Consider the following 12,209-nt stretch of genomic DNA (forward strand, 5'->3'; position numbering starts at 1 on the left):
TACAAACTGAATAATAAAACAAGTTTAAATGGGTACATTTTCTATAAATATTAGTCTTCGTTTTCTTTTCTGACATAGCCTACTCCAGTTCTTGTTAAAACACGCAAATTCTGTGCATTTTGGGCACTTTTTTTGTGAAACCCTATTTAGGCTATTTTGTCCATCAAAAGTGTGCTTTCCCTTTAATTGAGCGTGAGCAGTGCAGCAAATAGACTCGGCGCCGAAACACGCTTCACTGCTCGCGACGCTCCTGCTTGTTGATGCTCATTGATTAACATGCACGCCGAAAAAAAATACGCGCTTGCGGTCTGAACGGACGTAATTCACGAGGTTTCCTACATGTGTGTTCCGTGTGATGCTGATGTTGCGCGATGTTAATCATGCGGCGCCCGAGTGCATTTGACCGGCATAAAATCGGCATTTGTCAGACTGACCGGCCGATCACGTGAAAATCGCCCAATTCCGGTCACCAGCCGATCAATCGGTGCATCTCTAATTATCTGCATAGCACAGCTGATTGGCTGCTTTTGCATTCAAAGACAACATTCAAAGGCATTGTTTGCTGTTGCACACTTTCAGAACCAGCGTAGCAGATCTATTCCGCCAAGACCAAATACATTAACATTGCCATAACCATTACCTTACCAATCTCCGGAGAGTTGTCATGACAGAAATGTATTAACTTATTATGATGAGTTAAAGTAATGTAATAACATATGTTGTCATGACTTACTGATCATATACATTTTTTACTGTGTAACAGGGTTTTAAAACAGCTTTTGAAACCTCTCGACGATCAATTTGATGAAGGTTAAGCATCAGAAAAGTTCAGGCCTATTCGTTGAACGTGCCAGTGACGTTTGCCCGATGCTCACTACGAGAAAAGGATACAAGATGGTGCTGAGATGATACACCGTGTGTAAACTTCATTAAGAAATGTGGTCGAAGAATCCCTCCCAGTGCCAAGACCTGTTTTCCCCTCGGAGGACAAGCTGCCATTACTGCTGCCACTAACACAAGAAACACACGATATCACGACCCTCTTCGCAATCATGATCGCGCGCACGTTTCACCCTCTCGTCCGCTATTTTTCCTCCTGTGAGCAAATTGACTTTGATCTCAGGCTCTCCTCTTTGTTCAGCAAGGCTTGGTTGATTACAGTGCTTCACCGCCAGAGCTGCCTGGCCTCAGAGACAAGCATCTGTAAGCACAAAAAAACCCATAATTGCTAAAAGCCTCCAACTGCCAATTTCAGCAGGAGAGCCACTGATGTTACACTGGCACGCTTGCCAGGGAACATTGAATTAGCCATTTTGGGTCTTGTGTGTTCGTTTTCACACTCATCTACGCACATACACATACTTTTAGTATTCTTCCGGCACGCTGTTTTCTGTGCTGCCTGTCACGTACGCTTTGGTCCTGGGTGACAGTCATGCTTGTCTAATGGGAATGGGTGTTATTGATCAATGCATGAATGCTTAAGGTAGAATTCCTCTTAAAGGATCCCTGTGCCTTATGTATCTCTCTCCGTCTCCCCGTAGACGTCTTTTTATGAATCTCAGAGCGTGTCTGTGTGAATTCACTGGGGGCGGAACTGATATTCTGCAACGCAGCACTTCTTGCTAACATCTCGCTTCTGGTGCTCTTCCTCCAGAGCCGCAACATCAAATGTTGGCATCGATAATAACGTTATTGGTTTCAGAAAAGGCTCGGAAATACATTTCCAATGGTAGGCAGCCAAATCCCTACTGAAAATCCAGGTCTAAGGGAGTTTAAGATGGTCTCCCTGCCTGGCCAGGCTGTCATGAAATATCGAAACCACTCAAAAACCAGTAAACCACTCCTAGCTAGATGAGGCTAGGCAGGTCTAAGTGGTTTGTTTCCAACAGGGTGATTGTCACTAAATGCTTTTGACACCTTCAATCTGCTTGCTCTAATGATACATCATGAAATGGTCTGTTAATTATTGGCTGTCCTTCAAAAGGTCAGCAGCAAACAGAGTCAAAGTTGAAGTTCAGGCGTCACGTTACAGCGTTTGAGCTGTGTGCAATTTGGTGTCGCGCTCTGGTTGATGAGTTCAATGCGATGTGGAACATTGCCACGAGTCATGTGGAAGGACCTTTGTATGAAATTAGCCTGCTTGATTAAATGCTAATGACCAGACTTTATTTGCGCTGAGGAAGTGAAGACTGGTTGTAAAATTTACCACAAAAAAATGCAGTTTAGTGAAACTTTAGGCCATTAATCTCAAGTTACAAAGCAAATCTTGGGTGTTCTTGCTAACACACACATGCCTTAAACATCCAAGTGGATTGTACTTAAAAATGTAAGTCATTTCAACTTAAATTACATGAAACTGACTTTAAAAATTAGCTGAATCTTGTATAACTAATAACATTGCTTACAGTGCTATGCATAAGTTTAGACACCCATGCTAAAGTTGACTAAAAAGAGGAATAAAAAATAATCTTTTGGAAATTGAACTTAATGCCTTAATTTAAAAAATTAGGAAAAATCCAACCTTTAAGGACACCAATTTTCTTTGTGAATGAATAATGTATCGTAAATAAATAAATGTTCTTCCTTAAAATACAGGGTGCATAAGTTTGGACACCCCTATGTTAAATTCCCATAGAGGCAGGCAGATTTTTATTTTTAAGTATTTTTAATTTTTTAGGATACTATGCATCCTGATAAAGTTCCCTTGGCCTTTGGAGTTAAAATAGCCCCACATCATCACATAGCCTTCACCATACCTAGAGATTGGCATGGGGTACTTTCCATAAGATCATCTCTCAATGCAAATCAAACTACCTATTAGGCTAACTGAAATAAAACCATGCCAATCTCTAGGTATGGTGAAGGCTATGTGATGATGTGGGGCTATTTTAATTCCAAAGGCCAAGGGAACTTTATCAGGCTGCATAGTATCCTGGATCCATGAAGTAACTGGCCTTTAAAAATAAAAATCTGCCTGCCTCTATGGGAATTTAACATAGGGGTGTACTAACTTATGCACCCTGTATTTTAAGGAAGAACATTTATTTATTTACGATGCATTATTCATTCACAAAGAAAACTGGTGTCCTTAAAGGTTGGATTTTTCCTAATTTTTTAAATTAAGGCATTAAGTTCAATTTCCAAAAGATAATTTTTTTATTCCTCTTTTTAGTCAACTTTAGTATGGGTGTCTAAACTTATGCATAGCACTGTAGCTTATTTTGATGAGTTAAAGCAATGCAACAAAATATGTTGCCATAACTTATAAACATTTTTACAGTGCAGAAGTATTTGTTTGGGTCACCATTCAGGTTCAAGGAAGTCCCATTTTCCTGCTCTACACAAAATATTATATTATGTATCGTGGCAGTTTGAAAATGTCATTTCTGGTGAGTGAGAACTTTTACTAAAAGAGACTAAAAGGTTAGTGCTCTGAAAATAACATCCCACATTCAATAAACCTAACCGATGGTGTTAACAAAAGTAAATGTTAGATAAAAACAGCTTCAGTTTGCTTCTACAAGCCTTTGTGCTCTTTTATTGTGACTCGTATTTCACAGGACTCAAAAGTTCAATGTTGTACCAGGTGAGCTACTGAGCAAGTTTACTACATCAGAAAAGCCACACATATGGAGCTGTTTGCGTGATGCATATGTCAAAATGTATTCATTAACAAACCATGCACTATGTTAAAAGCGTTTTGAGGTCATATCATAGTTTCGTTCAAAGAACCGTGTGAAAACAGGTCTTTATTATTTGATAAAGGCTCTATAACACATATAACCAGTGTTTATTTTTAGTTAGCATTTAGCTTAGTTAGTACCGTGGGGTAGTGATGCAGTTTTGCATGAACATTAGCTATATGGGCTGTAATTAATACATAAACTTAAGGTGTTTCCTGCACTTTAAGAGAACTTAAGCTCTTGCATGCTTTACTTTTTGTTTAAAAACTGACAGTATATGCAACTTATATGAATCCTCCATTAATTCTCTCTGAGAAAATAGAAGGCATCAGATCATTTTGTTTTTCTCACTCTCTTCCCCATAACATCTCTCGAAATATCCATAACAAAGGAAGTTTGTTCTATCAGTGAGAGGATTCAATGCAAATAGGAGTATGGGGGAGTAGGGTCGGGGGGGCATCTGTCGTCATCCTCAGCAGGAATAATACGCCAAGCAACACTTCTTTTTAATCATCACTATCAAAGCCGGCAAGCTGGCAGTAAAAGCCAAGTGTGCTCCAGCTCCAGGGCAGAGTAAGAGAGCGTTTGAGGATAACATGAAGACCCACCGCTAACCCATGGGGATAGGAGGTGATTATTCAAGCAGCCAATTAGACGCCTGTCTGCATGTTTGTTACATCTCACAACTGTTTAAACCCCTGAGAGGTAAACAGAGAGAGAGAGAGCAGGAGTGGAGAGACTGGGGACTCCAGCTTCTCCGTCTATTTCCTTCCTTGTGCCACAGGAATACAGTTGTTTACTTACACGTTGAAGGTGAAACTGTATATTTACATGGCAAAATGAGCTGGCGGTTTTTGCATGCCACATGACTAAACTAAACGCATTCTGTTTTGTTTTCTGTAGATTTGTAGACACATGGTACCACATGTGTCATTCGTTCTCAACTGGTCTTGCATCAGGACCCTGTTTTTAAGTGACGACACAACACGGTACCAAAAGTAAACAGAAATTTCCTACAAAATAAAATATTGATTACATGTAATAAAAAATTATTATTATTTTTACACTTTTAAAAGTGGTCAGTTGACCATAACTTAAAAAAGTGAGGAAACCTGTTGCCTTTTAAATTATTATTATACATTTTAAATAAATGTCATGCATAATTGAAAAAAAATAAGTTATTGTGATATTACGTACTTGACAATTCCACATAACTTTTTTCAGTTACGCATGAAGTTTATTAACTTCATTATTTTAAGTCAACTGATCATTTACAGTGTATGTTGTTGTTTTGTCAGTATTTGATTTTTTAATTATTTCTGTTTACTTTTGGTTATTGCTATTGTTGTTGTTGTGCAAATAATAATAATATTACATCTTATATAATATTGCATAATATTTCTATTAACTATATTGCCTGTTGCACAATAATTTAAGCACTTTTACTCCCTTTTTAAAAACTAAGCCTATGTATCTATCTATCTATCTATCTATCTATCTATCTATCTATCTATCTATCTATCTATCTATCTATCTATCTATCTATCTATTCTTTATTATATAAATAACTGTTTATTTAACTGTGGATAATTATATGAATAATAGGTTTTTTTGTTATTTGTTTATCCTTGCTTGAGAGTCACTGCCATGATGTCTTTTTTATTTATCTTTTTCATTCTTTTTTAGCACTATAGAAAAAAAACATGAAATTGACTCTTTATTTTTTACTATTTATTTTAATAAATGTCCCTAATCTTATTGTGCATGACTCATCAGTGCACGTTATTCGTGGGCTAAGAGGTTTTGGAAATCTTTTTTCAAAATGCAATAACTTTCTCTGCCGTTCACTTTTGTGATGTTCTTTTGTACACGTTGGCAAGGCAAAGATACATTATTTTTCCCTTGATATTGTTCCACTTAAAAACTATTTTTCTTGCTTCATGTTGTCTTTAAACAATTGTTCAATACAAGTTTAGCTCCATCAACAGCATCTGTGGGATGCTGTCAATTAGCACAGGTAATCATTTCAACATTAATGCACTCAATGTCTGATGTCTATGGTGCAATCCAGATGTTCAGCAAGTTTTAGCACCTGAACTTGCTTCAATTTTCAAGATGCATGTCCGCTTTTTAGGGATGTATTACTCAAAACTTAAAACACAAAAGCATGAAATAGATTTCCAGTTTTCCACAAAATGTGTCTTCATTATTCTTTTATGCTCTCTGTCAAAGATATTTCTTATTCCGGTCATGAGTCTAGGCAATTACTTTTTTTAATATTTAATTTAGTCAGTGTAGCACAGAGTGAAATTGTGTGTGTGCACGATTGGTGTTGTTTGAAACGTTTTTTGATGGAATACATTATTAATATTTTGAAATGGATAAATAATTCTGCCTGGAATTGTTGATGTGGTGGCTCATCGGTTTTATATGGGACAAATGTGTGTCATTGTCTCGGAGGAGCTCAAAGCAATCAGTGCTGTTGACTTGCAGCGCTGCTCTGCATTCTGACAAGAAGAAAGTGGACAACATGTTCACATCCAGAACACTTCAGAGTGGACACCATGCTTGCTTTGAATAAATGATAAAAGAAAGTTCATTTGTCCCTGTAAGACCATCAGGTGTGAGCATCTAGAGCATATTTTACTGTAATGTGACTGATTTATCTTCTCCTTCTCATGAGTTCTGTCTCCAGGATCTCCTCTTTGGTTCCTTAACACGTTCTGCTCCAGATACAAAATCAAACTGGACTCGGATGAAATCCAGTATGGAGGCCATGGCAGACTGGATCACAACACCGATTTCTTCACCGAGCCATTGGGATTCAACGATCGGCCCAACTCTATGATGGTATGCACACAATACTATTTGTTAGCATAAACTATACACCATTCCCAGCCCATTCAGAATCTGTTTTTCACAGACAGAAAAATGTGTGTAATGTGAGTATCCTTAATACCACAAATATGAACAAATCAAATTAAAACAATTGTAGCCTTTAAGCATATCTCATTAAGTAAACATTGGCCAAGTAATTAAAAACAAGTAAACAAATTCCCATTTGATTACCCGAGTAAACGTTCAGTAATCAAATAAAGATTAAATCAACACGTTACAAACACTAGATCAAATTAAAAGCTTCAAATGAAGCAAACAGCAGTGTTCATGTATCTAACAGAAGTACATTATCAGGTATTCAAGCAAAGATTCCGAAATTAAATGTAAATCAACCCTACTTAAATAAATAATTACATACAAGACATTACTATGTTTACACAAAATATCCCAGAAAGACAAGCATTTTCACGAAGTGCATTTGACAGTTTACTCTAGTAACCGTACTGACATGGTAAGAGACAAAGTGAGACAAAAATGACTTCCTTTTTCCATATATCATAGTTTTGAGAATTTCTCTTGTTTTATTTTCCTGCATTAGCATGCAAAACTCCTCCTGAAAAGTGTTTGAAGACTGAAAGAGCATTCATTGAAGCTCAAGACAAGAGTTTGTGATTGAACTAGGGCAGTGCACAGCATTTTCAACCATGCATTGCGCATGCACTGCATATCTTGAACCATGCAGTCGCTATATAATCTTCCTGTTATTGAGGCTACTTTTATGTATTAGGCTCTTTATCAGAGCAGTAATAAATGAGAGTCAAGTGCAACACTATCTGTAGTATAGTTAAGTCTCCATCAGATAAGTTCTTCTATCTCTTGGGTTCCAGCAGTCATATTGTGAATTCTCTTTCCAGAGGCCTTATTGAAATGAAATGCATGGCGTGAAATTTAAAACCCCTGTTTCAGGCTGTAGCTCGTGATGCAAGTCTTCATTCCTCCCTCGCTTCTTTCCTCCCTCTTTTCTTTGTCGCCTCCCTTGTCTCCTCACCTAAGGGCCTGCCGACGATTTAATAAGATCCATAAAAATTCAAAAGCAAACTTTCCGTTTTGCTGACTTGTCCTATTGTCAACATAGTTTTGTAATTGTTAAGCAGAGCGTGTGGAACAATCTTGAGCTTGGAGGTAAAAAGTGTCAAATTAAAGATGTACATAACTGATGTTTGTTTTCTTAGTTGTGTAACACCTTGGGACCACATTAATGGACTGATTTCATGAATCTGATATATTCACCCTCATCTCGTTGACTTATTTTCTTCCTTGGAGAACAGAAGGTGATATTTTTAAGAAGGTTCACGCTGCTTTTTCCCTGCAATGAATAGAAAGATTACACAAGACAGTGAAAATGTATGGGTGCTTAAACACAATTTTGAATAATTTCAGTGACTTGAATCTTTTGAACTAGTTCAGATTCCTTCAGATTCATTCACTGATTCATTCAGTGACTCTTACTGCATGTTACATGGGCTACATTCACAATGTCAGTTTTTGAGATTGACAACAACCGCATTTACTTGCAGTGTGAGTCTCGAAATGTTAACTAAATTGATAAATTGCAAGTTCGTCTATCAAATCTTCATTAACCCTCAGCAGTTTTTATATTTGAGAGGAGAGTGGAGCACAAGTTGTCCCACTTGGTCAGAATATAAACACTTATTATAGGGATATAATATATAATATCTCAATGATACTAAAATAACAATTTATGAATGAGTCACTGAATCATCTACTCAACTATTTCATTAACTTAGTCAACCAAATCAAGTCTCATTATGATTTGCCTTTATATCTATTGAAAAGAAATGTTTAAGCACCATATTTGTTTACAAACGAGATGTTTTGTTCAGTGTCGCTCTAATTCGGTTTCAAAACACTGACTCATTCAGTGAAAGGGTGTGTTCGTTCAGTCGGTCCAGCCAGTAAAATGATCCTGAACAAACCCACATGTGAGTATCAAATTACTCATGCTAGCAGTCGTCATGTGCTATCTGATATACTGGTAGGTGATCCGATACTGTAATAGGCATTTATTAAATCTGCATTATTTATCAACTGTATGACTAGTAAATGTACTGAATCTACTCTGGAAAACCTCAGGGTTTGAAGAGACCTCAAGGCCTTTGACAGAAAGGCAGCTAAACTAAGCTAAATACATGATTGAAAAAAAAAATGACTTCATTTCTAAGCACTGATATTCAGCGTCAAGGATCAGTGCTGGATATTTATTTATTAGTGCTGCTTACTTTCTACAGAAAATCAAGTTTTTAGTGTTGAACTATTGTTTTGAGATGTACTGTACCCTCCTCATTGCATATGAATATGAATGTTCTGCATGTTGCGGTTCTGAAGTTGAATAGATATGACCTGAACCCTGTGAAATTGATAGTGATGCATTAGTCTGAATATATATTGAGCCATTTAATGCACACCCAGAACTCTGCACCATAGAATCAGCAGTTTATGGTCCCATTTGATCTGTAGTGGCCATGGATACAGCAAAAATAGCCTAATTTTATGATATAAAGAGTTTATATTGAGAGTTATAGAGTTTTTATGTTTAGACCCCTTTCAAGTAGTTTCTTTAAATTCATCCTCTGTACAAACACCGCTGCTACAGCTATCCAAGCAGCGTTTGTGACAAATTCACAATCTTATTTTTAAAAAAGCATTCAGTTCCATTCGGTTGCATGCCATAGCTATTTGTGAACACAACATGCTTAGTCCACATTTACACAGCAACAGAATACGGTTGTCAGTCCTGTATTTACACACAGACACGTGTTGCAGGTTTTCAAGTGTGGTTTCGTTTCGGTAACTTAACGCACGACTCAAATGCTCCACTCTCCATCCAGATATAAACGCTTCTGTTGGTTAAAGGAGCTGTATGTAAGAAATGTATTTCAATTAATCATAAAATAGCCCTGATATGTCACTAGACATTAAGAAATCATGTTCATTTCAAATACTTATATCACTGACAACAGTAGTCCGGCCAGGATATTGTCATTTAAAAAGTGAAGTTGCAGCCCTCAACTGATGTTGATGTTGTCATGTTGGGTTTTGGCCTGAAGCTCCACCCTCCACCTATCTACCAATCACGAAGTCAGTAGTGTTTCGGCATCGGGGTTGCCAGCTCTGCTCTAGTTATCACAGCTACGTAGCAGCCTACGTTCCTGCTGGATCCTGCAGCCTATCTGGCAACCTCGAGTCAGGGGGAGGGGGAGGGGATACACCGCTCTACAGTAATTTGAAAGTGATTGCAGTACCAGTTTTGGCCACAATCTTACATACGGCTCCTTTAATGAAGATTTGGACGGATAAACTCGCAGCTTGATTGGACTCTGATTGGAGTTTTATGGACGTCGCCATCTTTGATATCACTTTAGTCATTGTGGGTAAGAGAATAAGGGCTTGACTCCCGTTGCACGTTCATACAGACAGTGTTCGAGACGCTGCTGTAAGTTGCTGTGTGAAGTCTGTGAACAGGACATTTTGAGACTCACACCTGTAAGTAAATGTGATAGTCAATCGTTGTACACTCTTAAAAATTAAGGTTTCACATGCATGCATAGAAGAGCCATTTTTGGCTCCCCAAAGAATCTCTCAGTGAACAGTTCCTAATATATGACCCTGGACCACAAAACCAGTCACAAGGGTCAATTTTCTGAAATTAAGATGTATACATGACCTGGAAGCTGAATAAATAAGATTTCCATTGATTAGGATAGGACTATATTTGGCCGAGATATGACTAGTTGAAAATCTGGAATCTGAGGGTGCAAAAAAATCGAAACATTGAGAAAATCGCCTTTAAAGTTGTCCATTTATGTTCGCAATTGTGCTGCATTCACTCACAATTTTTTTTATATATATATATATATTTACGGTAGGAAATTTACAAAATATCTTCATGGAACATGATCTTTACTTAATATCCTAATGATTTTTGGCATAAAAGAAAAATCTATCATTTTGACCCATACAATGTATTGTTGGCTATTGCCACAAATATACCCGTGCGACTTATGACTGGTTTTGTGGTCCAGGGTCACATATAACCTTTTTTCTTAGTGGGGAGAACATTTTAAAAATCTAATGGTCCTATTTTCACTTTAAAGAACCTTTTGTGAAATGGGTATTAAAGGTTCTTCGTGGAACCATAGGTGCCAATGAAGAACCTTTATTTTGAAGAGTGACCGGTTTTTAAAGTACATAGTTTGCAGCACACCCCTAGCATATTTTTTCGAATGTACTTTAACCCTCATGTGAAGTACATTGAGTTCTGCCCAAGACTTTCTGCTCCCTGTGCAAAACCTCCTCTTTTATCTCCTCTGGAAGCCCCAGCTGCATTAAGACAGCCTTCATCAATTAAACCCCTAAAATTACACATTCTCTTTTTTCTTTCTTTGTAGCACTTTATTAATTCAGAAACCCCTATATCGCTTCCCACCCACTTTCTGCCAAACGCAAAGTTTATTTTAACAAGCGTGTGACCAGTAGCATTCCCAGCAGGGAATAAAGCGAGACACAGACAGACAACAGAGCGGTATTCGTCGGAGATTTCGCTCGGATATTTGTCTTTTCCGCAGCTCAGAGCTGACACACCTGCATAAGATAGAAATTAATCATTGTGATTGTTGGCAGGTGCCACGGTACGGTCCCTTTCTGCTCAATTTTTCTCCATGATTTATTTAAGGGCCGCAACTTCAAAGTCAATGCCAGTGTGCGTAAACTTTGCCTCCCTTTTTGCTGTTTCTTCCCTTTAATGGGTCCATCAGCTCACCACCTCCGTTTCCATGAGTGACAATAAACTCATTTGCTGTCTGAAGGCGTTGCAAAGGCTGACACGTCGCGCTCTTAAAGCGCGGCAGAATCAGGTATGCGGCAGGATGACTGCGGAGGCGCCGAGCAGCAAATGAGTGGAAAATTCTACCCTTTCACTTTGCAATGATGAACAAATATGAATTCCTTGCCCCAGGCGTCCATTTGGTGCGAGCGTCGTCTGCGCTTTTACGTCTGTTTCCTAAAGTTTTGCATATGAAATGGATTGTTTGAATTCCAATGATATTCATGAGACACTAATTGCGAAATGCCTGTGAATCACCCCTTTTGAGGTTTTCCAGAGCTAACAAGACTGCTTAGCTCGATCCTCCATCAGAAACATGAAATTCACTAAATTAGTATATGAATAATGTCCGGCAGTGAACTTTCTAGTTGTTCAACACATCTCTGTGCTTGTGATAGATCATATAATTTGCAGTTTTGTATTATTTATTATCATTAAAATAAACCATAAAAAGTTTTCAGCTCTTAGAGTTTGTCTTTGAAGAAAACTCCCACGATCTCCTGGCAGAGTTTTTAGCGTTCATAAAAATAATTACATTTTTTTAAATTGAATTAGTGAACTACATTTTACATGTTCTTAAAGGGATAGTTCACCTAAACAATGATAATTCTCCTAATTTATTTACCCTCATGCCATCCCGGATGTACAGTAGATAACTTTGTTCAGATAAATCCAATTGAAAAGTCCATAAAATGAAAATTAATGTCTGCCGCTTGGTTGACGCTTAAAAAACCACACACAGCGATCGTGACTGCAGTCCATACGACCCCAGTGTCTTCTGAAGT

General features: G+C 37.8%; 1 protein-coding gene across 2 annotated transcripts in view; it reads left to right on the plus strand.

Annotated features, from left to right (window-relative positions):
- Positions 1 to 12,209, plus strand: part of gbe1b (glucan (1,4-alpha-), branching enzyme 1b) — a 155,251-nt gene that overhangs the window by 132,581 nt on the left and 10,461 nt on the right. For both annotated transcript variants that reach the window (XR_014628575.1, XM_084418074.1), the window contains exon 15: positions 6,416 to 6,533. Coding sequence is in view for 1 of the 2 variants with exons in the window: in XM_084418074.1 (XP_084274200.1) it covers positions 6,416 to 6,533 (118 nt within the window). In the remaining variant the exon portion in view is untranslated. The remainder of the gene's footprint in view (positions 1 to 6,415; positions 6,534 to 12,209) is intronic.

Source organism: Rutilus rutilus, assembly GCF_951802725.1.
Source record: "Rutilus rutilus genome assembly, chromosome: 9".
In the NCBI taxonomy this organism is placed as follows: Eukaryota; Metazoa; Chordata; class Actinopteri; order Cypriniformes; family Leuciscidae; genus Rutilus; species Rutilus rutilus.